The following is a 26,686-nucleotide window of genomic DNA, read 5'->3' as shown; positions in this document are numbered from 1 at the left end:
ATAGTTTTACTGTCATCACAGTTGCCTTCAGTAAAGAGAGAACTCATACTCACTCTCAGCCCAATTAAATTCATTATAGTTTTAGAGTGATTCATAAAAGAATTCTCCCGTGTTCTTCATGGATTAGTTTATAAGGTCTGCAGTAACGGGACCGCATTACTCAGTTTCTCACCGTTCGCTTATCTGCGCAAGTACTGGCTAAGAATTTCAGCAGAAGCCCAAAGAGGGTTGGCAAAATTTCACGCAGTGTGCGAGGAGTGTTTGAGACTACAATCTTCCAGACATGTAAGGAGGCTTGACGCACTACGAGCTGGGTGTCAGAGCGGCCCATGTACAGCCCAGCCAGCACCCTGTTCCTCCTCTCCACACCAAGAGCATTAATAATAGCCTGAAAAGAAACAGCATAAAATTTTATTATCCATTCCCGAAGCTTACAAAAAGAACAAGATACATGCTTATTCGATACATCTTTCCAGCAGGCTTTCCAAGCTGATTTTAAAAAAAGCACAACAGGCAGGAACAGCTTTACCTTGTTTGATTGGGCTGTTCCAAAATTGTCATCCTCTGAGGCAGTTTCTGTGGTCATTTTTCCAGTGACTCCCGAGATATGGAATAAAAGATCTCCAAGGAGCTGAACTGAGCTAAACCTGGCAACAGAAAGATAGTCAAGTGTTACAAAACAGGGTAATCAGGCAGTCCCTGTCCAAATACATCAAATAGAGACATGAACAAAATGCAAGGCAAAGAGTTAGGTCAGCAATGAAATGCTGTATGGGCTGATACATAAGATCGTTCTGCCTACATGACTGTGAACAAGCATGCTAGAAAGAAGGGGAAGGAATGAATTTCAAGCCAGACTGGACAAGAAAGTTCCTGTATCAAAGCAATGTATCAGGGAATTGTGTGGATTCTGAAAAGGAAGAAGACGTTGCCAGTATCTGTGCCAATCCAAAAGACATTCTCCTGTGATAAAGGCAACCATCAGCACTCAGCTGACACAAACCTCTTAGTACAACTAATTTTTGAGCAACTGCTATTAGCTGTGAGTGCTCCACTGCACATTTCCATACACAAGTGAACAATACCTTACTCAGCACTTTGAAAAATGAGAAACAATATGTTTGCGACTAAATATTGCCACATCAGCTACCTTGGAAGTGCTTTTCAGAGTCACTATCAGAATTAATAATCTAGTAGGAATGCTTTGGAGGTACCAGGAAACCTGATCCATGACTGGCAGGGCTTCTCAGGCTCGGTGCTATAAGGCATCATAATCAACAAGCAACAAGAGACATTTGCTTTTGCTTCATAGGAGGTCTCTGAATTTGCTTGAGAAGCAACAAAGTCTTAATCACACCAGTTTTCTAAGCATGGAAAGTCTGTGGGTAAGATATAACCTACCTTATCCTCCACAAATCATCAAACAGGCCATCCTCAAGCTGTGGCAGCAGAAGTGCGATGGCAGTCTCAGCATACATACTTATGATTCTTTGGCCAGCACGCAGGGCAGTGTCTCTCACAAACTCATTCTCATCTGCTAGTGCCTGCACAGAGAGAGAAGTGTCTGTGAAAGCTGGTTTTTGTTTTCCTTTTCCACCACAATATACAAAACCAAGAAGGAAAACAAAAAGATGTTTTCTCTCAGCCATGAAAAGTAGATGGACCATAGAGTTGTGAATGGTCAAAGGTGATTTCAAGAAATTACTAGTGACTACAAAAGACAGCAAGCAAATAACTTGAAGAATAAATCATTTATAAATTAAATTCATTTATGTATTTTTATAGTCCAGCAATGTTGAACAAATATCTACCTGTCTCACAATTACTGGAAATGATGCTTAAAATACTCTGGAGGTTTTTTTATTTTTTAATCTGCTAACAAATAAAACTCTTTAGGTCTCTGCTACATACCTTAAGGATACAAGGTATGATGGGACCAACATAGGGAATGAACTTGTCTCCAAAGGTAATTGGCAGGTAGTTGAACATCATGATATAACCATCGCGCACGTGTGGAGCAATATCCACTTTACTGGCAGTAGCTACAATCTCTGGCATAAGTTTCTCCAGCTTCTCCACCCCCAAACCAGCCATAACTTCAGCCAGACCTGGAGAAAAAAAGCAAGTAACAGAGCTGATAAATGTCAGAAACAACAAAGCTAATCTGATTCAGTAGGAGAAAGCCTGAGCTCAGTATTCATACACAGCTGTCCTCACCTTGAGCAGCACCAGATCGGTCCACTGAGCTCTGCTCGTATGTCAGTGTCTCCATCAGCCATGGCAACAAATCCTCAAAGCATGATTCTCCCATGCCCTTCACCATGGCTCCCAGTGCTTTTGCAGACACTGTACGCACCTAACAGACAACAGAAACAAGAGATTTGTAAGATACCCTGTCAAAGTTACTAAGACAGAGATGTGTCAGCCTGATTACAGATCTACAGAAGATGATGATAACATTTAACATAATGCACTGAAACAGTATTTGTACAAAAAGACTTACCTCAGGTACAGGGTCCAGCAGAGATGCCTTCAGTCCAGGAGTCACACTGGGTAGGTAAGGAGCCAGATCCTGAAACAAAGAGCCCAAAGATTAAGTACTAGATTCAAAATGAGAAAAACTTAAATCATCTTTATGCAAAGGGCAGTTCAGCCCCTTATTATTAGCAATCATCCTTAACATCTCAAGAGTTCAATCAGTTCCTTTTAAAACCCTGCAAATGAGCACACTGGATTGTTCTCTAAGCAGAACACAGACCACCAGTTCCGTGCAAACCACTCAAAACCTTTTTGATGCTCACTCATAACTTACCACTTTGTATCTAAGGAAAAGCCAACACTCTTAACATTTACACAAGGTTTAAATATAGAGATTATCAGCACAAAAATTAAACACAGCTCTTTAGCCTACAGCGAGGTTGTACAAATACTTTTCAGACAACCCCAGGATCCATCTGTAAGCCACTGATCTGTGTTTCACTGGTAGTAGTTTTGCTTGTTTATTTGTTAAGGCATTTTATATATGGTAAAAATTAAAAGACTTCTCTTGCAGAGATAAATCTGATAATACCTAGATGAGGCAAGTGCAGAGCTAACAGTCTCAAGCTCCTGAGAATTTTCACTGCCTTTATAGCCACTGCCTGTTCATTTACATACATTTAATTAAAGCTGCCTGGGTTCTAATATTGTTTACCTTAATAACAAAATCCCCAAACCAAATAAATTATCCCCAGTGCTTTCTCCCTTAGCTTCTACACAGTAAATACAGCATACAGTTAGAAAGCTTCTTCAGTACCATACCTTCTGATCAGTCAGGGAGTACATGTTCCCAATAATCTGCGCAGCCATTTTCCTCGTGTCTGTGGAACGATCTTGAAAAGCTCTCTGAACAATTGGCATAATAAGAGCTAACGATGGAGCGTCAATGAAATGGACAAATTTGGTATCCAGCAGAGTCTGCAGACACTTCTGAGTCTTCCTGGAAGGGTCAGTGAGAGCATCCAACAGAACTGGAGCAATTGCTGAATATTTTTAAAAAGGAGAGAAAAGACTTTATTTGTACATAAAACAAAAGCACATGCCAGGGTGAGCTGGTGTTCTCTCACAGGATGCTTTACATCCTCTTAAAGCATTCAGAAGCATAGAACAGAGAAAATCCTAACAACATTAGCTGACAAAACAGAAAGGAGTATTCACAAAAAGCCCTGAAGCAGACAGCTGTTGTGAAGCTTTCATGTTATACAGCTACAGAAGTAGCTTCATTTCTATAGAAGTTCACATTTAATCCTAAATGCAGTGAACACAAACATTGCTGTTATAAACCGAGGTCATTGTTCAGCACTAGAGATGCAGACAGTTCTTACCAAGGATCTCTGGATTCCTGATGACAGACCCAATCTGCCTGAGAGCTTGCTGACCTGCATTCTGCACCTTCACATGAGAGTCTGTGAGCACTTCAGTAAGTTTTGGCACAATATTGGGCAAGCAGGAAGAGAGCTGTTTGGGAGCACAGTATGCCATGGCTCCCAGCAGTTCCACTGACCCTGTGCATGAAGAACACAAAAAGAAAGAAAGAAAAAAAAATGCAAAAGAAGAAATAAGAGAAGATTCACCTCAAACTCAAATCTACAAGTGGTCTTAGCAGAGAACACACAGAATGGCTGAAATGCACTAAGCCACTCTATGCACTTTAAAAGACAAAAACTATTTTTGTTTTGTTTAGTACCAGGGAAAAGAAGGGCATGACAGGGGGGGTGGGAAAGGAAACATCTAGCTTCTGGACTACTACTGGAGAGATGAGGAATAAAAAGCATCCCTTGCATCTTCCAGGAGAATTTGCTCAGGTATCATAAAATGGTTTGGATTGGAAGGGACCTTGAAGATTATCTAACTCCAACCATGGGCAGGGACACCTCCCACTAGACCAAATTGCTCAAAGTCCTATTCAACAACCTGGCCTCAAACACTTTCAGGGATGGGGCATCCACAGCTTCTCTGGGCAACCTGTTCCAGTGCTTCGCCACCCTCTCAGTAGAGAATTTCTTCCTAATATCTAATCTAAATCTATACTCCTTTAGTATAAAGCCATTTCCCCTTGCCCTGTCACTACTCTCGCTGACAGTCCCTCCCCAGCCTTCCTGTAGCCCCCTTTAGTTATTTATTGGTACTTATTTAGGTACTTATTATTAGGTGCTTATTCCTATATCCTTAGGGGTGTAAGGATGCAGGAATAAGCAAGGGGAACAACAGCAAACATATGAGTTACTCTCACTCGTGTCAGTCAGATATTGGTCCATACCAGCTTTGGTTCTCCAAGATTCCTCTTCTAGGGCTGCAAGAAGCGATGGCAAAACCAGCTTCACCCCATGAGTACTCAAGTTGCTCATCACTGCTTTGGCACAGTCATCTGCAGCCTCCAAGGAGAAGAGAACATTTACAAGGTGTCACATGTTTTTTCCTTCTTCACTCAACGACTCAATGGGAACAAAGCCTTCAAGTAAAATTGTGTCTAAGTTCAACAACGCAGCTAGCCAAGTAGCTCCCAGTTAATGGCCATTGAAATAAGATGCTTTCAATTGTTAAGAACATCAAGTTATATTAGTGGCATCTCCAGGCATGTGTCACCTTCTCAATCTGCCTAACTATAAACAGTATTCATACCCATTCCGTTTCTGTTTTCTCCTAACACTGCATGTTGTGACAAATTTGAGGCCTCTTACCTCTCGCACATACTGGTTCCCATCTCCAAAACAAAGCAGCAAGTGAGGTAGCACATGAACCACGTACGGCTCAAAGAGCTTTCCAAGCATGCTGCAGAGCATCTCAAAGGCAAACAGAGCCCCTAAATAAACACAAAGGATAGTCAGAGGAGAATAAACATAAAGGGGAAAAATAAACACAAAGGGGAAAATATAACTTCATTTAAAGGGAATGGAAAGAGCAAATATAATTTGCCAGATATCTGTAGAATTCCTCCAAAAGCCCCCAAATCTCAGCCTGAAAATCTCTTGCTTTCTTGCACTTCTGGCAAGCACTGTGGTGGAGATCTGTGGTCTCAGAAAGGACAGCAAGAGGCTCAGTAGCATTAAACCCATGTAACAGTCCTGACTCCTAGCTTCAGTAAACAGAAATAAGGACAGGAAACATCCAGCATCACAAGGAAAAACTAGGTTCTGAAAGCCACTCTAGACCAGCTGAGTATGTACTGCCTCAAGAGGCAGAAGAAGCCCACCTAGCAAAAACACCTGCCTTTGAAAACAGGAGGCAGGAGTACAAACATACTGTCTAGGACCAGATAACCTTCTCCCACCACAATGCAAACAGACCAGTTTTAGGACACTGTACACAATTAGTGGCTTCATAACAGACAGCCCTCATTTCCTACGCTGCAAACTTTCGTAAAATAAATGTAAAGAAAAGCACAAGGTATCATTCAATATGACCACAGCAGTAGTAGATAGAAGATAAAGGAAGTATTTAGAAGGAAAACCCTTTCAGAAGGAAAAGTTCCTCACCCTCACGCCGACGGAAGTTCTTCTTGTCCTGGATAGCATCGGTCAGCGTGGTCATCATCTCCTGCTGCTTGAGAGAAAGGATGCCAAGGCCCTTCACCAGGCCTGCCAGCCCGTAAGCTGCACCTTTGCGCTCAGCATACTTATCTGATTCTAAAAGCAACTGCATCAGCTTCTGTATCATTCCTCCTGCGTCCTCCTTAATTGCAGGCACCAGTGGTGGCAAACAGCTCGCCACTGACTCCTGAACCTGTAAAACAATCCACCAGCTGTCAGATCACAGAATACTGATCTCTGACATAACTTTCCCCTAGATTGCACCCACGATGAGAGCTGTCTGTCACCAGAGCTATTTTTCATCTCTCTGACATCAGTGTTAACCTGCCTCTGAATGGGGACTCCTCCTGGAAGGCACCCACCTGCTGAGATGGTGTGGACAAGGCTGCTATCAGTTTGCCAACAATTGGTTTAACTTTAGGGTCACTCTTGTCCAGATGTTTTGCCAGTGAACCCATCAGAATGACCACACTCTGCCTGACAGCATCATAACTGGCATCATTAGGAGCATTTTTCAGGAATTCTTCAAACACTGGCAAGAGAGAGTTAACATTGTCCTGAAAAACAAAACCACAGAACTTGCCACTAGAGTCCACTCAGAATGAGATTTGCTATGCTCAGTGGACTTGTTTGTTCTTCTCTGAGCCAACAAACCGAACAATCAGACAGTATTTACAGTTCATTTAATATGCCACATCACACAAAACCTTGTGCCATCCTGACAGGCAACAAATATTTCCTGCTAGAGAGAAGTTAGTCCTTAAAAATTAGATCTCCAAAGCTGTCAGCACAATGTTCTGCCAGAAGCAGTGCAAGTTACCAGGCAAGGCTGCTAGCTTAAACGTTAAGTGCCTGCCCTTTTGCTTGCTCCATTTGCAAAGAAAGAACAGGAAGATAAAGCAAACTTCACACTGCTTTTCTAAGAAACAGAAGGGAAGACAATATAATGAAAATACTCTGACTGTCATCACCTGTCAAGAGAAACTATAAAGGCAGTTGCAAGACACAAGAGCGATAACAGAGCAGGAACACCGAGCTTAACAGGAATATAGAGGACTGTCCAGAGGAGGTGACTGACACACGAGGAAAAAAGGAGCTGAGCAATTTACATCCCCTAAACCTCTCTCATCTAACATAACTTTGTCAGGAAGGTGATGATCCTTAGTTCGGGATAATTTCAGTTGTTATAAAGTTTAATTAAGCCAACAGTCAGAAAGTTTTCAAGTTTTGCTTCCCATCAGGACTAAAACAGATATCACCTTCCCAGAATTAGAAGATTGGTGGTATGACTTTACTTTTATTGCTCTAGTTGTATACCATTTTAACTCCAGTTAATTCGGGGCTATTTCTTTTTTTTATAGCAATGATAGAATCATGGTCATAGCCAACACTAGTCGCTAACAGAACATCACTGATAAAAAAAAAAAACAAAAAACGACTATATTAAAACATAAGCTGTTACAAGCAACACCACCATCTAATAAAAATAAACAAATCAGTGGGCTTCAACACAGTATCTACATTTTCATCCCACCTGTTCCCAGTGCTAGAGAGAGAAGCATTCAGACTTACTTTGCCATGAGTGTTGAGTGTTGAAAGAGCTGCATCTAGCATGCACTTCCTGACTTCAGGACTGCGATCGTTCAGGGCGTCCGGTACGAAAAACTGAAAGAGCGGCTTCACCTGAGAACTGTCCAGATGCTGTGAGAGCTTGTTAAGGGCCAACGCTATGCCACACCTGTAAAGACAGTGAGCTGGGTGAGCTTAGTGACTTTTGACAGCATTTGCTTGAGGTCTCAAACATATCTGCTATCAACAGTACATTAAAGAAATGAAGAGATAAAGAAAGACTATGAAATCAGAGAGCTTCAGAGCGTCCAAGCTAAGTGCATTTCATTACATAACCCCATGCTAAGGTTCCCAAAAGAACAACAATCCTTCAGCCAAATAATGCCTGTTATGCTGATTAAGCGTTACAGATACTTGGGCCAACACACAGACATCAGGATCACTTCATCTACTGCTGAAATACAGCAGCTGTACATCAGCACCTCAGCACTAAACAAATGATCCTAAGAGAGCAAACAAGATCTCCAATTAGACCTGCATAGGGCATGCAAGTAGACAAAAAGTAAGTCTGCAAACGGGAATTTTTTCAGTTCATTAGGGCTAGCACTGCTGCCTGCTTCTCTTGCAATAACCACTTGCCCATACAGAGGTGGGAATCCAGTAAGATAAGATTCAGAGACTGATAAGGAAAGATCCTGTTCTTAACAGAGGGGCATAGAGAAGATAGCACCAAGTATTTGGATGGAAGTGAGAGCATCCCAATTTGGAGTGCCCAGCCTGCTTGAGGGGCACAAATATTCTTAACAAGAAGGAACCATGAAATCAGCAAGTCAATATAATGTGTATTTTGTCCTTGAACATTCCCTTATAGAAATATAAGCGTAGAAAACTGCCTGGATGTATAAATAAAAATCTGGAACACTGCATTTGGATGCACAGGAAGTGAGGAGATAAAAGTGAAGATAACTGTACCTTGCTTCCCACTGGTCAGGTGGTGATTCAGATATCACTCGTCCCAAAGCATCCAAAACTGGAGGTGGCCTCTGCAAGGAGGGAAATTTCATCAGAATGCCTTTTCCAAGGACACAAGCACAGAGAACACTGTCAGGCATACCTGCAATGCCATTTTTAAAACACTGCAGAGAGGTATGATACCATTAGCAGAAGAGCATAATAAAAAACAAGCAGAGTGCTAGTTTAGGACCAAAAAAAATTAATTCTAGTCCCTACTCTGCCACAGTCTTCCTGTATCACCTAAGCCATATCATTCACCTGTGCAATGAATGGTGCCATTACTCGCTGTTAACTTGAGGACCAATACATTAAAGTCTGTGATAAGCTCAAACAGCAACAGTAAACTTCATGCATATCCTCAGAGCCAACAAAGGGAAAAACGGTCTTTTAAAAAATAGAAAATACATCAGAAGCTTGGGCCTGTCAAGCCTTTGGGACAAAAGTACTTACATAGAGCTTCTCCTGGTAAATCTCTGTAAGTTTATTCATAACCTCTGCTGCCTGGTTTTGATACTGAGCTACAGCTCTGGAAAGAGCTTCAGCACCTGCTTGTCGCACTGCCTCTTCATGATAGATGACATCTTTAATCAGCAGAGAACAGAGGTCAGGCTGCAGCTCCAGACCCATGGACTCCCACAACCTGCAGCACACACACAGAAGCAACAGATCACCTTTCAGGTAGAGAAGCCACAGTTACGTGCAATATAAGGCTGACCCAAACCTGCCCTCTGCCTGCAGGAGACAAAGCCCCTGCCTATAAAGCTTCGCAAGGTGAGCAATCAAAAGACCCCCTTACAATCCATTCAGCTAGGAAGAACTCTCACCTCTCTGCCAACTTCTGTATTTCATCTTCCACATCAAACTTTACTACCCAAAGGCGACGCAACAGATTCAGTCCATTCTTTTCATCACTGTCTGGGGTTGGTAGAACCATTTGTAGCTCCATCAGTCCCTGAATTAATTTACAGGAGAATCAGTGCAAAGATCTGATTTTAGAAACAGATACTTTAAAACACTTGAAACTTTTGCAAAGTCAAGCTCTCAGTAATTGGAAATGTCAAAATTCATGCACACTTGTGCAGCACTAGGTTGTGCTCTGGTGACTACAGTCTTTTCTGTTCCTAAGAACAGAGAAACTAGCTCAGGAGAACTTAGCAGAAATTTGTTTGATGGCAAAGAAAAAAAAAAAAGCACCCTCAGTTTTTTTGGTTTTATCTTCTTTGAAGTGACTAAGCCTGAAGCTTTCCAAAAACACCAGGCCCAATATAGACAAAGCAATTTTTTGACAGCTTCTCCCTCTGAGACTAAGCTCTATGCAATTTTAAATAGAAAATGTTAAGCTGTTGTAATTACACTTGTTTTAACAATACAAAAGTATGGATAGACCCAGAGTGTACTCTTTTCCACCAGGTAAATCTTGCACAAAGAGCATCACTCACAGCATTAACATTCAGTAGCTAAAGCCTCCTCCTGCAGACATATTGCCCAAGGACTAGGATCACAGCTGAAGCCTCTCTTCAACAGTGTTGGAGAAGATTCACCTCTCCAAAAATGAAAAAAGTCAGTGTAACCATGAGTTGTTCCCACCTACCCGGAGAGCTGCGTCTCGAACATTCATGCACGGAGACTGCAGGGCCTGCAGTAGCACATCAATCTCCTCCTGTTCCGCATAGGCACAGCCATCCTCCCCGCTGCTACTCGTGCACAGGGAGGTCAGTGCGTTGGAAGCTAGAACCTGAAATGCCGAGAGGAAGCATTAGAGATTCCACCACTGCCCTCTTCTTCTCTGCATTTGATCAAAGGGAGTGCAGGTGGGCGTTGAGTGCTATCACAAGCAAAGAAATTCTGAAAGAACAGAGAAGGCTTCAGGATGAAAACAAGAACTGAGTTCAGTCCAATCCCATGCCATTTTGTTACTATTTGTCTTTCTGCCACCTCACCCTTTTGATCAAACTTTACTTCAGGTCACTGATTTTTTTCAGCTGAACAAGGCCTTAGAGAAGGAATAAAATAACACCTGGGGAAAACTGAAGACTGTTTGATGCATAAAACTCACAGGAAAAAAAAGACACAGGTATTTTAACCACCCCCCTCCAATACCATAAACAGAGGAGACAAATAATGATGTATCAACCACCAGCCTCAGGGAGCAGATTGATGTATTTCCCTCAGTTAGATGTTGATGAAACTGAGGCAGAATCCTGACAGTGGTTATGAAGCCGAGGACTCACCTGTAACCGTGGAGAACCTGTTCCTATCACCCGGGTCAGCAGAATCAACATGTCCTTTCGGGGCAGCAACTCTGGGCCATTCTGAAAGAGGAGGAGGGGAGAAAAACCCTTACGTCTTGTGACTCCAAAGAACTTTGCCTGTGTATGACCGTCCTTATTTAAGAACCACAATAAAAAACTAGGTCTAAGCACATGACCCAAACCTGTGACAGAAAACAGTCGTACGTTGTTAACTAACTAGTAGAATTAATCTGCATTGTCCAGTTTACACATTAGCTGTTTCATCCCCTCCCTCAGCTGTACAGCTGTTGAGGAAGGTCACCTCATCCCCACAGCTCTCACTTACCTCATCTACCAGCAAAGCCTGACCATTTGCTGATGATCTCAGCTGAGCATGAACCGTAAGGATCTGCAGAATCTTGACCAGGAACTCCTCCTTGTCTTCACTGGTATGGGGCGTCTCGATCATAACAGTCTTTAGGAGAGGAAAAACTAAGGAAAATGCTGGAGCTGATAATGGGGCAGCACCTGTGAAAAGGAAAAAAGAATCCTGTGAGCAGAACAGCAGAACTGCTCACCATTTTACAACACTGACTGGTGCAAAATGTACACTTTGTAGGTTGTAACAGATATTGCCAGCTTCAATCTTATGTACAAGCTTGTCAAGTGACTCCAAGTATTTCTGTGCCCCTAAAAGCAGAGGGTCTACGGGATGATGTCTTGTGTACCTGGACTTAACCCATACAGACACAGCACTTAGCCTGTTGAAGGCAGCTTGCACAGCCTGCCACCTGTTTAGTCCCTATCACTTTGCCGCTTAGTGACAGCAACATTAGGCCTCCAACAGTGACATTTGGCACTCAGATCTACCTAATGTTCTTGCTTGCTACACTGATGAGCTGGCTTTAATTAAAGTCATATTAGAATTACAAATTACTTCCAATACTATAATATTTCAACACACGCAGCAAATGCAATTTGCTGAGCAAAATCCATTGAAACAATTCAGTGGATTACAGTACATGGACATGCAAAACCATGGTTTTGTCTATACAGACCATACTCAGTGGATGGAGGAGACACGACAAAATTAAATCATTACACAATCAGCGTTGAAATTAAAAATCTAATATTTAAATTGTATTAAGTTTGCATCTACACTCTCTGAGAATTCACTTGAATTAAACTAAAAAAAAGGTTAATTTTATTCAAAGCAACAGGGATCTGATATTATTTAACTAACTCGTTTTTAAAGTTGCTTTGTCCCAAAGTAGCAGCTTATTTGCCAGCTGTATTCCTTTTAAACACTTCCTAGCAACCTAACAAACCTGTCACTCCAACCTTCATTTGGATTCTTGAGAATGAGGTTTCTCTAATTCCGGCACAAGGCTCAAACCCTCTTCCCCTTTGAAAAAATTAGAGCTTTTGGATTCCTGTTGTTAGAGACTTTGATTCTTCCTTCTTACAGGTGCTTTGCTATGGGACATAACAAGTACTTTTTTCAGTCTTCCAGTTAGTCCAAAGCAAAACGTTTAAAGAAAATCTGAAAGCTACAATTAGGAAAAAGAAAGAATGATTCTTTCTGGTTTCAAGCTAAACTGTCAGCACCACTTATTTGCTGAGGATGTATACGGTTAAGTGTATAATGTATTCTTGAACATATGCCTGTGGGCCTCTAGTTGGAGTCACGCTTTTATATATTGTTAAAACTAAAGTACTGGATATCTAGGGAAAACGCTTGCTTTCAACATCCTATCTGTGCTGTCAGAGAATGCCACAATTTAGATTTCTAAGATGCAGATGAAGAGCACTGCAGATACAATACTGCAGTATTAGTCAGCTTATGTAGGGCATAGATACTGCAGAAGTAGTTCAAGAGAGAAATATTAAATACCAAACACACAGAGCTCCTAACTATTTAACATGAATAGTTTAGGTAAAAAACCCGCTATCTCAGATGTGAGATTTTTCTCACTATCTGATTTTATGCTTTTTTTTTTTTTTAATTATTGGCCAGATATTTTTAGGCTTAAGCAACTGTCCCTCTATATGCAGCAGGAAGGAGAAGGCTTTATCTGAGAAGATAAATGTTCTGTTAAAAGAGTAGCTGGTATTTTAAAATGTATCTTGGCATTTCAGCAATGAATGATAAATTTTACCATCCACAGTATAAACACGTGTGGTCTTTCCTAAGTATCGTGGTAACTGAAGAAAGTAACTTCCACTAAACAGTATTGTGTAAGACAGCACTCAAAAGCATTTTAAGAACTTTTAGGAAAAATTATTTGGGAATACAACTTGACTTGTCCAACAAAGTGTTATGGAACCTACTGCCTTTCTCTTGCTGGAGAAGTGAAAAAAAAATCAAATATTCATTTAAATAAGCACTGTAAGAAATATTGAAGGCAGAACATTTCAAAATACTTCCACTAGTTTCTGGAAATAAGCATTCAAATGTTAATGATCCTGCAATTAATATGGAAATGTATGAAATAACAGAGACACTGAATTATCACAGAGACATTGAGCACTAAAGCGGTGCTCAACATGGTCAACTGCTCCTGCTTAACACTACAGATTATTTATGTCAGAGTTACAAAACTGCAGATCTGACCAGCAACAGAACTGTACGGGCAGAAATGAATGACTGGGGTAAGGGACCAAGTGGAATCCTAGATTTCTTCTAAAACTTATAAACTGTCTACCACAGCATTTTCTGACTGAGTTAGATGATGATCAGCTCCAAAGCCTGGATGAATCACCTCTATCACTACAGAACACCGCATCTGTAAAGACAGCTTAAGTCATCCCTGCCTCCAAGAGAAGCAGACTTCTCCAACCTCTTAAGAATTCTTACCTATTAGCATGTAGTGATACAAGTACTTGCATACCCCATCATAAAGCAGATTCTGGAATTGATCTATTTTAAAACTAACCCCTGGGTTCATTTTAGCCCAGATCATATTCTTGAACTATAAAAATATTGGTGCTTGCCCTTATGCTACGAAGTAGAAAGGAACTGCTTCTTCTGTAACCATGCCAGAATAAAATATTCATGAACTGCAGTACTACGTAGAAAACAAGAAGCCGCCACAGGCACTTCTCTGCTGAGATCTCAGATAACAAGCAATTATTTTGTCTTTCCACTTAGTCTCACTGAATCACTTATGCTAAGTGGTGGTGAAATGCAAGAACTGTCCTTAGCAAAGATGAGTCTTAATTTCACAACTATTATTTCTGCCTGAACCATTTTAAGAAAAAATTATTGCTGTTTCATTTCTACACTTAACTATACTTGTAATATCTTTTCTACTACTGCCACCACACAAAGAGAAAAAAAATTAATGAGGAACTTAAGTTTTTTCATATCTATGAAAAGACTTACTGGATTTAAAAATAAAAAAGTGAAGTCTCACCTATAAAACATTACACAAACCAAAAAAATAAAAGAACTAAGTTATTGGGGCAAGGGGGGAAGAAGGTTAAGATCTACAGTGCTTTTTACCTGTTTCTCCCTTGCCTGTTCGGCTAGGAATGGTGTGGGCATGCAGCAAGCTAACAACTCTGTTGAGAGCAGTAGGCAGCTCTTCTTGACACCAGGAATCATCTAGTTCACATTCAGGTTTCATCAGGCGCAAGGTCACATGGCTCAGTAAAATACCTGGTGTGAAAGAATAAAAAAATACACGAAAAGACTAAAACCAAACATTTCTTGAGAACAAACTCCCAGAACACAGACCAAAGAATTCTAACAAAGCTCTAGGAAACATCCCAGGCTGCAAAAGATGTGCAGAGATGGAAGCACAGCCTCAAAGGCTATAGGGGATATTTTCCTTCAGAAGAGTCACTTTTTGCTGTATGAACACTATTGTGTGTTCCCTCCAACAAGGAGCAAACTCTTCTTGTTTTGCAACATCTGTCATGAAATTTCAGTAATCCCAAGCTTTTCTAAAGACGTCAGCCCAAACCAAGACCTGTCCAGCAGCGGGATCACTAGGACAGTGCAGTCACCTCCTTAAACACTGTTCCATAGTGTTTTTTCTTCTTAGCTGTCTGTGTTATACGGTCACGATTCACAGCTTGTAAGAGGGAGGATTTTGACCACGCTGCCACAAAAATAACGCACCCTGCCATTAAACAGCAACTGCAAATACTAACCAAAGGTTTTAAGTCGAGCAGGCATGACACAGGAAGCTAAGGAAAGAAAAGGATCCTTAATTCTTGGAGCAGCCAAAGGCGATCTAAAAAGTGGCAAGAAGGAGCTGATGAGACCAGGAATGTACTGAGTTAGACCAGGAGGTTTTCTCTTGATAACAGTGTCCAGGAGTCCCAAGGCTGTTTCCAGTTCATTATCAAGCTGTAAGAGAAACAATTTGAAAGATTACCATAAATTACTCTGGTAGCTGCAGGGCTGGCAAAAAAGATCAAAACTTGCCTCCTTCAGTCGTTTTCTTATTTGAGACTCCTTTTCCAGCTGTGCATGCATTAGTTCTTTCTGCTTGCTAGTCAGTTGCACCTCATCCTTTATTCCTTTCTTCTTCTTTATCTCCTGCAAATAGAGAGCACCATGGACATCAATAACTGGAACTATTAACTCTAAACCTTCAATTAGGTGGAGGAGCAAGTTGGACACCTTGTTTTTCAGAGTTTACTTTTAAAACAGGATGGAAGCACCTGTTTAACAACCCTTGCTGGGAAACTCACACAAGATGCACTGAACAAGAGATGAAGAGAAAAACAGGCATTACCAACTAATAAGTGCACTCACAAATCAGTAGAATACAGCAGAAATTGATACAAATATAGGCATAAGAGAAACTGATATACACAGAAACAAGAAAATAAAATATTGAGGTATTGAAAGAAATACAGTTAATCTTTCCCAAAAGTGTACACACAGGTATGCCAAAAGCCATGCACAAAACAGATGAGATAGCTTTGTGTCTCAGCCATCACTAATGGCTTTCCTGTTCCCATCACCTCACCTCCTTCAGCTCCAGCTCAATGATTTGTTCCTTGAAAGAGTAAGCTTTATTCTCCCTCTTCATGTTAGCCTTTTTCATACTGTCCTGTTGAGCACTGAGAAAGGAAGCAAAGAATCAGCACTACTCTGAAGAAAGGTTCAGGCACACAAATCTAGGAACTTCTGTGCAGAAAAGAGTATCTGACAAACCCAAACCCACTCACTCACTGACGAGATGCCAGCAGGAATCAATCCCCATGTTCACAGAAAAAAGAAATTATAGTCTTACCTCTGTATTATAGACTTGTCATACAGTTCTCCTTCTGGTGTCTTCATGATGGCAAATTCCTCTCGAGTAACCTGGCACAGAGCTGGATTCTCCATTGATGCTGAGATAGTGCTGATGAGCTGTGGGAGCACTCTGCCAGGTGAAAGCAGGGAGAGAGATCCCACTGCATTCATGGATGACTATCAAGAAAACAAAAGGAAAATCCACTATGATCAGTATTCCTTGATACTGTTTCAAAAGAGTATGCCCTGCTGAAGTAGGCCATGTTACATTCTTTGAGAGCAACACCCTTGAAGTTGTATTTCATCATCCACTGAGTACCAAAACCTTATCTAGAATTCTATTCAACTGCTGATACACATCCCCCTACAGCCTTAAATCCCAGCTCTTTTTTTTTCTCCACTGGATTTCTCTTTGAACCTGCTTTTTCCCCTCCTTATAGACATATCTCCTTTCTGACAGACCAGTTAGCACTTAACTCCTCCAAAACAATTTTTTGTTCCAAAGTATCTCCGCATACAAACAACAGAAAAGCAGAAGTTTATCACCTGGTTCTCTGGAGTGTAGGCAGTGAGTCTGGGTAGTATGTCATTCAGGTGTTTGGTAATAAAGTCTTTGGGATCTATCTTCATCTTGATGAGGAGGGCTGGCCAAAGACCTGGCTGTACTGCCACTAGCATGAAGGATAAATAAACATAATGAATATGAAGCAGATTACTAATACAATGAAACAAAAAGCTAAAATTTAAAAAAAAAAAATCTGTTGTTCGTGAGAGTGGTTTTATCCCTTCACTTACCTAGAGACGGATGATGGCTCACCAGCAGCATCTCCAGAGCCAGCTTTTCTGTCTCAAAGGAATCCACATCCAGCCCCGCCACACTTGAGATGACACACAGTGCCTCGTGAAGTACACGGGGAGGAATGTACGTCTTTCCTAGCTCTGACAACTCTCCCGACTCCATCACCAGAACCTCCTGAGGCATAACCTAGGGGATAATTTGTCATTAACATCACAGCAAGCTTTCCTGAGCACACTTTCCTACAGGAACACCATACTGAACACCAGAAATCAGCTCCCTCTGAAAGTGCTAGCAACCTCAAGTTTTCCAATAAAATAAAGGGTGATAATGGAGCCAAAGCACAGAGTGCTGACAGTGGTGGAAAGACTAAGAGCAGAAGACCATACTAGATTTGGCAAGGCAGGGTAAAATAAAACTCAAACTATCATTTTTAGCAAAGAGGACTTTGGAAAAGGTTTCACCAGTTGGCTAGGAACAGTACGCCCAGCTTCTGCTGTCTAATTTTACCCAGTATCTTTCAAAAATACCTTATTCAGGCTTCGTCTGTGACATGGAGATACTGTTTATGAAGTCTCACCCTTGGTACCTAAATAATGCAACTTAACCTATTTAGCAACTTCACATGGTGCTGGCTTAGCAGCATGCCCAATAATACAGGATTTAACTTTTTTTTTTTTTTTTGGATGTTAGTTGTTACTGAAGTATTTATACTGCATTTGTTTTAAACAGGCAGTCTGAACTGTTAGCCAGGGCCAAAGACCTAGGATACTGAGAACGGATCTACATACCTGGTCTTCTAGTGGGGATTAAATTTGCTTTTTAAATGATACAAGAACATGGAAAACTACAACTTCCTCCCCAAGTAATTTGGAATAATGTGGCTTTTGTGCATATAAGGAAGACTGGGCAGCCTCACACACCAGGGACACTAACAAAATAATAGCAGTAATCTAGGAACAAGTGGCATTTCTAGAAGATCACAAAGCTGGAACTGAGTCCTTTTTCTAGCACACTGTATGTCAACGTTAACAGCAAACCTAGGGTATGGAGCTGATGGGCAGCACACAAGCAGCTAAGCAGGGACGAGGCTTCTTGACTGCTCACCTTATGAGAACTGAGAACCACTTTCAGCTCCTCCAAGAGCCCATAAGCCAGTTTATACCCTCCCAGAGAGGACAAAAGCTTCCTGACTGTTTGATGGGCCTGTCTTCGAACATGCCAGGTCCGACTCAGCAGTACTGCAATAAGGGCACGGTGATACTGCCTGAAAACGGAGAAATAAACAGGTTGAGCAACGGAGGTAGCTCTGCAAACCACCTGGCCACAAAAGCACAAAGCATTCAGCATTTTGTGCAAAGTCCCAGGCCCACCCTCTCCTGCATAAACATTCAGGGTCAGACCCAGATCAGTAACAGCACTCTACGTACTGAACTTTACTTTCAGGGAGCCGCTGTGCATGATCCAAGAGGAGACGCTCTGTCAGCTGCAGTACAGTACACATTGCTGTGGGAAAAGACAAATATTTAAAATAGCATGTGATTTAATACAGAAGGAGATTTTTTTTCTTAAGAATGAATAAACAGCAATCAGCACACAATAAAATAACTGCCAAAATTGAGCCTCTACATAAGCTTCTCAGTAAAGCTAGAAACAAGTCCAATTAACATCTAACAAGACTGGAAACAGAATCATGAGCTAAGAGAATCGTGGTTAGCTTCACTCCAGCAGATTTTCCTTAACCAGTATGAGAGGCCTATTTTCGTGTGAGTAAACAGAGCAAATCAAATAAGAAGCACCATACTCACTGCATCAATACTGTTAATTCCCGAGCATTGCTGAAATGTCTTATGTGACAATAAAATGCTTAATAAATTCATTAAAAAGCGCATAACGCTGTGGGGGCGATAGCTTTTGTATTTTACCACATACTATCATCCGAGCTTCTACTGTCACTAGACCCTTTGGTTTGCATATCAATGTCCAACCACATCATAAAAACAGGAGCAGAAAGCCCTGAAATGTAGGGTTGGTTATAACCCATATTAAGTACAATAACAGGTTGCTTTGGAGATTCAACGCATCAGATAGCTTGGGGATGTTAAACACATCGGCTGGATGTTTTTGTTCATTAATAACCAATAACAAATCACGACAATGCTTACTCTCAAAATTACCAGCATTAGTTTTGGGGATTAACATCCTAATGGACTGATAAACAATTTTCCAGATCATATTGTTTCAGGATACCTGCAGACTTGGGAAGGAAAATGACTGGATATACATATTGCCCATTGCCTTCAGCAAATAATGATCACAGCAAGCAAACAAATTATGCTAGTTCCCATTTACCTCTTCAGAGCTTTGTACAAAAGATAAATGAACTCATTTCAGAGAAACGATTCATGAACTCATTTGCAAGGCTTTCAGTTTAAAAGATAGTCAGTGATGTTTCTATGGGGCACTTTCTTTTTTCCAATTAATCTTTAAACACAAGAGAACAAAATAGAGCATGGATAGACTAATGTATAACCCAATTGATTTCTTATCTGTTACTACTCTTCCTCCACATTACCTTACAAGCTTCCTCTGCATGTATTCTTCTCCAACCTTATTTTACTTTTCCCCATCTTCTTCCTAATTTTATGCTTATCCATGTCCCTTAGATTGGCCGCAACTATCTACTTACAAGCTGGAACACCACACACTTTTTTGAATTGGAAAGACCTTCATTGAACATAAAGATTTGGAATTGTAAATGTTTGATAACACAGGATAGAAACATTAGACATTAATTAATTCACTGCCAGGTTACAATTAATTTAGATATACTTCTAGAAGAGAGCACTGCTCATTTCAATCTGAAAATGGATCCCCAAGGACCACAGAACCGGGCTAACAGCAAAGTAGCTTGCTTAAGTAATAGAATTAAATAGTAACAGGATACGCAATAACTGATAATTTACCTTCCTCTGAAGCGGACTGCAAGAACTTCTCAGATGTAAAAATTTGTTTTTTCTCATCCAGAATCAGCTGCCAGAAGCTGCTCAACTTAGACTCTGAGAAGAAAAGCACAGATGTCTATCAAGGACTTATCAAAATGAGTAAGAACTTACCAGGTTACAGAGAATACAGTAAAATTCTGTCTCCTGAAATTTTTGAAGCTATTTCTAGCTTTTGCTTGTCTTCACTTACAAAGCCTCTCATCTCCCATTTAGAACTATAAGCATGTCTAAAAAACACCCGTTGAAAAAAATATATTTCTCTGACTTACACTTGTGAAACGTAAAATCTGTTTCACGTTAATTTTCATAGGGCAAGACTCCCTAAAAATGCAGAAAAGGAGAAAGCTGATGTGTTGCTTTTGACAGACAGAACACATCTGGATCTCATATCCTGGCAGATGTATGAATTCAGACAGTTCTTGCAATATGTTCTAATGGAAAACAGAATTCCAGTCCTGCAGTTTTCCAAAGATAGTTTGTAAAAATACTACATAAATGGCAAACAAGTTACACTTTGAATGTTTCAACACTTTTAACACTTCTGTCATATCCTAGCATGTAAGGTCTCAATTAATTTTTTGTCAGAGCAAAGAGAAATACTGCCCCAAGTGAATGGAAGCTGGAATTTGCAAAGCCACGGAAGAGCAAGAATTTCTTATTGACAGAACCAGGAGAGATCAGAATAAATCTTTCCCTGTTTTATCAAAGGGCAGTGATTCTCTGCTCAGAAGCAATGTATGGATTAAGGAATAGAACCTGAGGCACACTGTCAAGAAAGTGTTATTCCTTAGAGCCTGGTCATATTGGATTCTGCCAAGACATTTTGTGATCTTACCAGTTTGTCCCTCAATTACAGACATCCTGCAGATCAACAAAGCTGCCGCAACTCCTTCGGTTACCATGGGAACCTGAGTACTTTGGGATGCTGCTTTTTCTACTGTCTGGATCAGCATTGGCAGCAAGTCCATTGCCTGTAATAATGTGTCACCTGAGGAGACAGACAGAGACAAACTGCAAAACAAGATCCTTCACACCTTAAACCAAAGGTATCAATGGTTCTTCTGTTGTTACAACACAAGAAGCAAACCAGACACAGATGGGGAAGACTCCCAAAGCACTGCCAATCACTCCTGTGATCAAACTTTAGCTATGAGGATGATAACCACTTTAGTCCTTTCCTCACAGATAAAAGGGTCCCATCCCACTACTAGTTTCTGTTCACGGGATGCAAAAGAAAATGCTAATCCGGTTACATAAAAGGAACTAGTTCAAATCACAGGAAGTCTGACGTTAAAACTATGTTTCTCTGAGAGCGCAGAAGTAAATTCCTGGCAAGCCACAACCATCTGTTCCATCTCAAACGTTCAGAAGCCAAGGAATCCCGCTGATCTGTGACCCTCGCGTCTAAGGGAACTGAGCTAGACGTTCCAGCTATTTCCAGAAGCAACACCTCAGACGATGCCAAAATAAAAAAAAAAAAAAGAAACAGATGACACTGAGATTTTGTACACTGAGTATTTGCAGGTAGTGTTTTAACCATAAACCTGTAAGATTTAGAATCTTTATTTTTTAAGTTGGATACTTCACCTACTGGGCCAAAGTAATGGCAGCCAGCATGCCAGTGCTGAGTAAATTGTTTTGGAATATGAATGTCTTAGGCCGTGATCCCTCTAACAGCTGCACACCTCACACATGTAATCCCCCCTGCCTCTGCAAAGCATGAGCAACTTTAGGTTTCCCATACTTTACATGTATCTCTATGAAGGGACCAGCCTCCTGTGAAACCTAACTAGTTTTTGAAGTGGTTGGTGGGTTTTTTCAGCCCTAGGATAACACAGAAATTCCCAGCAGCTATAATAGAAAAACATGGAATTTTAATTCTACTCATATCCATGTTGAGAAAAAACAAATGGCAAGTTCATTGTACCTAATAAAATAGACCAAGTTATTCATCTCTCAGGAAAACATGTAACAACTTTTCAATTCATACTGCCTCAACAAGAGAGATCTCACATACAGAGAGCAGACCTATCACCTATTGAACTGCAGATGAAGTGCTGAAGTCAGCACAGGGAATACAACCAACTGAGGCAAATCTGAAAAGGATCACCAACGGCTGTGAAGATTTCAAAAACATATTCCTTCAAAAAAAAAAAAAATTAAGCTCCTGAGCATCAAAACTGCAGCCCACAATACCAGTGTTATGGATGATGTATGAAGCAAAAGCATGGTCCCTTAGCTAGAAATACTGCAATCTATAAAGCAAATCAATCCAAAATTACTTTGGGGTATATGAAAAGACAGCACAACAGATAGTGATACTTAGTTATACAAGGAGATATGATATCTTTAAAGGCTTGAAAGCAAAAGAGACTTCAAGGAGAAAAATGAAGGTTAATGAACAGGTATCACCTTACAAAATCTCTCTTAACCCACACAGTTATCTACTATATCAACAAGAACAGAAGTTGATTACTCATTTCTTAAGCCACACAGTCAAGAGAGTTATTAATAGCTGCGCAGTTTTACCTTTGAAAGAGGCTAGCATGCACTGCAGGTAGGCATGCCTCACAGCTGAAGTGGAGGTTTTAAGGCTGAAGGCTTTCTTTAGCCATTCCACCAGCTTCTTAGGGACTTCTGTGGTGAACCGAACACACCAAAGAGCCAGGACAGAGACCGCATGAACCAACGTGCCTTCATGGACTAGAAAGTAACACAGGGCTCACATCAGTACAGCAGTTACACAGAACACAGGAACACATAAAACAGAAAGCAGATAATGTTGGGGTGAGGAAGGAGAAGAATGCACGTGCTTCTAACAGGCATAGAGTTGTCTCCACAGGGCTGCTCTTCAAAATGGTGCAATGTATTTTATAGCACAACATGAAAAAATCAGGATTTGTCCTAAGTAACAGGCCGTATGAAAAGCCTGCTCAAGATGAAAGCAGCTTAACAAATCCAGAACAAAAGCAAGAGACCTCACCTTCTTGTTGCAGAAAAGGGATGAAAAGCTCAGCCACAGTTCCAGTCAGAGCTTGGCTAGATGTCCCAGAAACCACATGGTGACTAAGGCTACCGATCCCTGAAAAGAAAAACATCTCTCATTAGTTCCTAAAGTACCAGCACTTGCTGTAAAATCTCAGAACAATTGCATTTGAGTCCTTGCTCAGACATCTCTTTCTCATGACTACATCTGGATGTCACATCCACCATGAACCAACTTTACATGACGCTGTCTTCATTTTTACCCAAGATAGTCACCTCCTTCCTTGCAGAAAACATTTTAGCCTACTAGCCAACTATTTCCATTGAAGAGAAAGTCAAGAATTTGCATGCAGTATCCAGCACCCTGTATGACATTAACCGCAGCCAACAGAGAATAACCAGGCAGGGATTCATTCCTAAAGGCTCAAATACGGATTCCTCTCATTCAGCCATCTGCTGGATTTGCTCCACTAGAGAAGCAGCTTTCTTTTAGGATCCTCACCTGAAAGGACACTCATCTTCTGAGCAACAACTGTCAGCTTCCCTTCCGAGCCTGCCAACAAGAAACAAATGGGAGACTGCTGATGCACAGACAGGCAATCACAATGTGCTACATCAGCTATCTTCTCTAAAATACCCCTGACCCAGGCTGAGCAGCCCCTACCATACAGACAGTCAAGATCAACAGAAAAAAATACACAAAACACACCTTGAAGCCAAAAAATCTTTATTCACCTCTGCTGCTTATCATACAATTTACTCACCCCCTAAGATGGCAAAAAGGTGTCTGCTCAATGACTCCACAGCTGAAGGATCACTGCACTGTCGAGCCAAATTCTTTAATGCAACAACTGCTTCATCCATCAGCTGCACACTGTTGGATTTCAGATGACCTAGAAAATGATGCACGAGCTAAGAGCTCTCTATCACAAACTGCATAAAATCAGCGAGACAAGGATGTATCTTTGCATGTGGCCTGACTCAGCTTCTGGAACGTCACATGAACTATTCCAGTGCCAAGTTACAGTATCATCCTCCCACCCAAATAAATCAACCTCGACACCAGCGATCGAATTCTTATACATACAGCCATAAAGGTGAAGCAAGACTTACTCTGAATTCATCATTCCCTCCAGAATTAAGTACTTACTGGCCAGTCCTTTCACAATGTCCAGAGCGTACTGGCTAAGATCCAGGTTCACAGACAGGAGCAAGCAAGAGATTGCTGAAGACAGAAGAGATTATGTCATATTAAATTTGTTAAGAAGCTGATTTTAGCATTTTAATACTTCCTTCCCCACTGAACACATCAAGAGCAGGCAGGGCCAGTAAGGACTAGGGAGGAAAAGCACGGAAACTGATGCCCAATCAATAGATTAATTCAGGATTATTCTTAGCACTCAGCTGTGAAATTCTGTTCTCAGTGTAAATCATAGGTACCACATACCCAGACACTTGGGATCACACCACAAATGTTGCTTCTCCACATCCAGCCCTTAGACACCAGACAATCCCACTCACTGCCTATGCCCACAGGCCCATAAGCATAGTCCAGAGGGATGCACACCCCCCACGACTCCAGGACTCTGAGGAACAACTGTTCAGGCTCTTTGGCAGAGCACTGTACAGAGATGACAGACTCACTTTCAATTACATTCTCAGGACTTCGCAGCAGGGATTTCTGCAGTGTTGGCAAAACTAAGTCCTTGAACTCAGCATGAGAGACGTATCGAAGAATTGGGGAACAGCTGTCCTGCAAAGGGAACAAAGCACTCAGCACAGCAGCGGGCACCACACACAGGACAAAAGCATCAACAGCCCTGGAAGAGTTCTTCTCACCAGCACATGCTTCTGAGGCTTTGTCTTGCTCATAAGGATGGTCTTCATGTAGAAATCCAGAAGAGCACTCTGAACAAGCAGAAACACCAATTACAGCCACGCTGCAACCCACACAGCTCCCTGCATGCCACTGACAAGCCAGGCTTGACGCCCTGCCTCACCTTCCTCTGGAAGGCAGCCCTAACCACCAAGCAGAAGCTTTGAGTGATGGTCGAGCAGAGATCAGGGCTCTCTGCTTATCCGCCAGCCTAATACTCAAACCCACTAAGACTAGCTGCTGCCTTCCCTTCCTACAACAAGGGAGAAGGCAGAAAGCTGCAGGGCTGGCTGGCTGTGTAAAAGCACAGGCCAGAGCAAAGACCCACATACCTGGCAGCTCCCTCTATAAATGCATCCCATTGTTTTAACCAGAATTGTATTACCACTGAAATGATGGATAATGAAAGCAGTGGCAGACGGAAAGTACCAGCTTCGCTGACACATCTGTCCCCCAACCTTCTCCATGATGAAAAGCAATGCTACTTATTTAAAAAAAAAAAAAAAAAAAAAACAAGCAAACAAACAAACAAACAAAAAAAAAAACAGCATGGCAGATTTACCTTGTGGCGTTTGATGATGTCAATCTCTTTCTGGGCTGTGCAAAACTGCACCACCAGTCCCAGCATCGCAGCATAGCTCTGGTTTGGTTCAAGACCGAGAATGACAGACAGGTACTGATCCACCAGATCCTGGTTCTAATGAGAAGAAAAAAAAAAAAGCACATTAACACAACAGAAGCTAGAACTGCTGCTGAATAAAGCTACATGAAGTATAGCTCACCTCTTTCCACAGCCTGTTCAGTTTCTTCACTGCCCCAACCACTGCCTGCTTATGAGAACCTCCCAAGACTTCCAAGAGGAGTAAGCACTGAACCTCCACCTGCCAAGGGAAACAGCCAAGACAGCCTGCATGAACCTGCTTCTCAGAGAGCTTGTATCAAACAAGAACTGTCAGATGCCTGTGATTAACTCCATCTGCTTATGAAGAAGTGCTTAGGCTGTGTAAGTTCTTCCAACATGCAGATTTAGGGAGCTGCACTGTTTTCATCCCATATATACTTTGCAGAACTATATACATGTATAACAGTTTTGGAAACTCTGACTTTGAAAACAGTAATTTGTATCAAGTTATGCCTCTTCTTGAAGTGTATTCCAACTATATTCCAAGGTGCTGTGAGCATGGTCCCAGGGACAGACTGTTAACACAGGTAAAAGAAAGCAAAAGGCTACTTAAAACCACATGACAGAATATCACGGGCAAGGCAGGGAAGCAGGAGTTCACAGCGTGCTTCAGAGAGCACCTTGGAGGCACAACTTAGGCTAGAAACACAGGTATACACCACAGTGTGCAGAGCAAGTCTGCTCAGGTGTAAGACTGCCCCAGTCTCATGCTTCGTACATCTCCTGCCTTCCCCAGCAGAACAGGAGAGGTAAAAACACCAGAAAGCAAACAAGATCATCTTATAAACCCAGGTTTTAACATGACTTTATTAGTCACATTCAGATTTACGTGCAATGTTTCAGCAAACTCAAGAAATTAGAAATATTCAAGTCCTCACCTCCAAAGGGTATTTCTGCAAACCAAGAAGAACCTACCAGTTTTTTCCACGTTTCCCCCTGTCTCTTGTCAGGCGTCGGAAAGACTGTGCGAACCAGCAGGCACGTCCAGGAGAGCGCCAGCAGAGCTGCAGACCCACTGCTCTTACTGTAGTGGAAACAGAAGGCAGGTAAATCCACAGCCCTCCACGTAACACTATGTAACTTCTACTAAATCAGAACTGGCTCATCTACACCACCCCAAAACACCACCTCATTACTGAAGCTATCTTATAGCAGAAAAAAAACACAGCTAAACTCTCAACTTTTAAAGGAAATAACTGGTGTTTG

General features: G+C 41.4%; 1 protein-coding gene across 1 annotated transcript in view; it reads right to left on the bottom strand.

The window, feature by feature from the left end:
• The window catches only part of GCN1 (GCN1 activator of EIF2AK4), a 42,756-nt gene that overhangs the window by 11,715 nt on the left and 4,355 nt on the right, over window positions 1-26,686 (bottom strand). The window contains exons 5-44 of the mRNA XM_084297349.1: window positions 26,396-26,504; window positions 25,581-25,679; window positions 25,361-25,495; window positions 24,762-24,830; window positions 24,567-24,675; window positions 24,073-24,147; window positions 23,687-23,815; window positions 23,425-23,475; window positions 22,921-23,019; window positions 22,467-22,640; window positions 20,773-20,925; window positions 19,899-19,991; window positions 18,363-18,438; window positions 18,040-18,199; window positions 16,932-17,121; window positions 16,683-16,807; window positions 16,135-16,313; window positions 15,868-15,961; window positions 15,318-15,431; window positions 15,041-15,239; window positions 14,388-14,543; window positions 11,229-11,410; window positions 10,883-10,963; window positions 10,243-10,386; window positions 9,476-9,603; window positions 9,102-9,291; window positions 8,610-8,680; window positions 7,641-7,806; window positions 6,431-6,625; window positions 6,015-6,261; window positions 5,220-5,341; window positions 4,799-4,913; window positions 3,864-4,043; window positions 3,301-3,521; window positions 2,504-2,572; window positions 2,218-2,356; window positions 1,912-2,108; window positions 1,402-1,544; window positions 530-647; window positions 173-388 (exon numbers count right to left, since the gene is read on the bottom strand). Of these exons, the coding sequence (XP_084153475.1) occupies window positions 173-388; window positions 530-647; window positions 1,402-1,544; window positions 1,912-2,108; window positions 2,218-2,356; window positions 2,504-2,572; window positions 3,301-3,521; window positions 3,864-4,043; window positions 4,799-4,913; window positions 5,220-5,341; window positions 6,015-6,261; window positions 6,431-6,625; window positions 7,641-7,806; window positions 8,610-8,680; window positions 9,102-9,291; window positions 9,476-9,603; window positions 10,243-10,386; window positions 10,883-10,963; window positions 11,229-11,410; window positions 14,388-14,543; window positions 15,041-15,239; window positions 15,318-15,431; window positions 15,868-15,961; window positions 16,135-16,313; window positions 16,683-16,807; window positions 16,932-17,121; window positions 18,040-18,199; window positions 18,363-18,438; window positions 19,899-19,991; window positions 20,773-20,925; window positions 22,467-22,640; window positions 22,921-23,019; window positions 23,425-23,475; window positions 23,687-23,815; window positions 24,073-24,147; window positions 24,567-24,675; window positions 24,762-24,830; window positions 25,361-25,495; window positions 25,581-25,679; window positions 26,396-26,504 (5,512 nt within the window). The remainder of the gene's footprint in view (window positions 1-172; window positions 389-529; window positions 648-1,401; window positions 1,545-1,911; window positions 2,109-2,217; window positions 2,357-2,503; window positions 2,573-3,300; window positions 3,522-3,863; window positions 4,044-4,798; window positions 4,914-5,219; window positions 5,342-6,014; window positions 6,262-6,430; window positions 6,626-7,640; window positions 7,807-8,609; window positions 8,681-9,101; window positions 9,292-9,475; window positions 9,604-10,242; window positions 10,387-10,882; window positions 10,964-11,228; window positions 11,411-14,387; window positions 14,544-15,040; window positions 15,240-15,317; window positions 15,432-15,867; window positions 15,962-16,134; window positions 16,314-16,682; window positions 16,808-16,931; window positions 17,122-18,039; window positions 18,200-18,362; window positions 18,439-19,898; window positions 19,992-20,772; window positions 20,926-22,466; window positions 22,641-22,920; window positions 23,020-23,424; window positions 23,476-23,686; window positions 23,816-24,072; window positions 24,148-24,566; window positions 24,676-24,761; window positions 24,831-25,360; window positions 25,496-25,580; window positions 25,680-26,395; window positions 26,505-26,686) is intronic.

The sequence above is a fragment of the Netta rufina genome (assembly GCF_964035555.1).
Source record: "Netta rufina genome assembly, chromosome: 17".
Taxonomy (NCBI): domain Eukaryota; kingdom Metazoa; phylum Chordata; class Aves; order Anseriformes; family Anatidae; genus Netta; species Netta rufina.
Note: the sequence above shows the minus strand (reverse complement) of the source record. Positions and strands in the feature narration are given on the sequence as shown.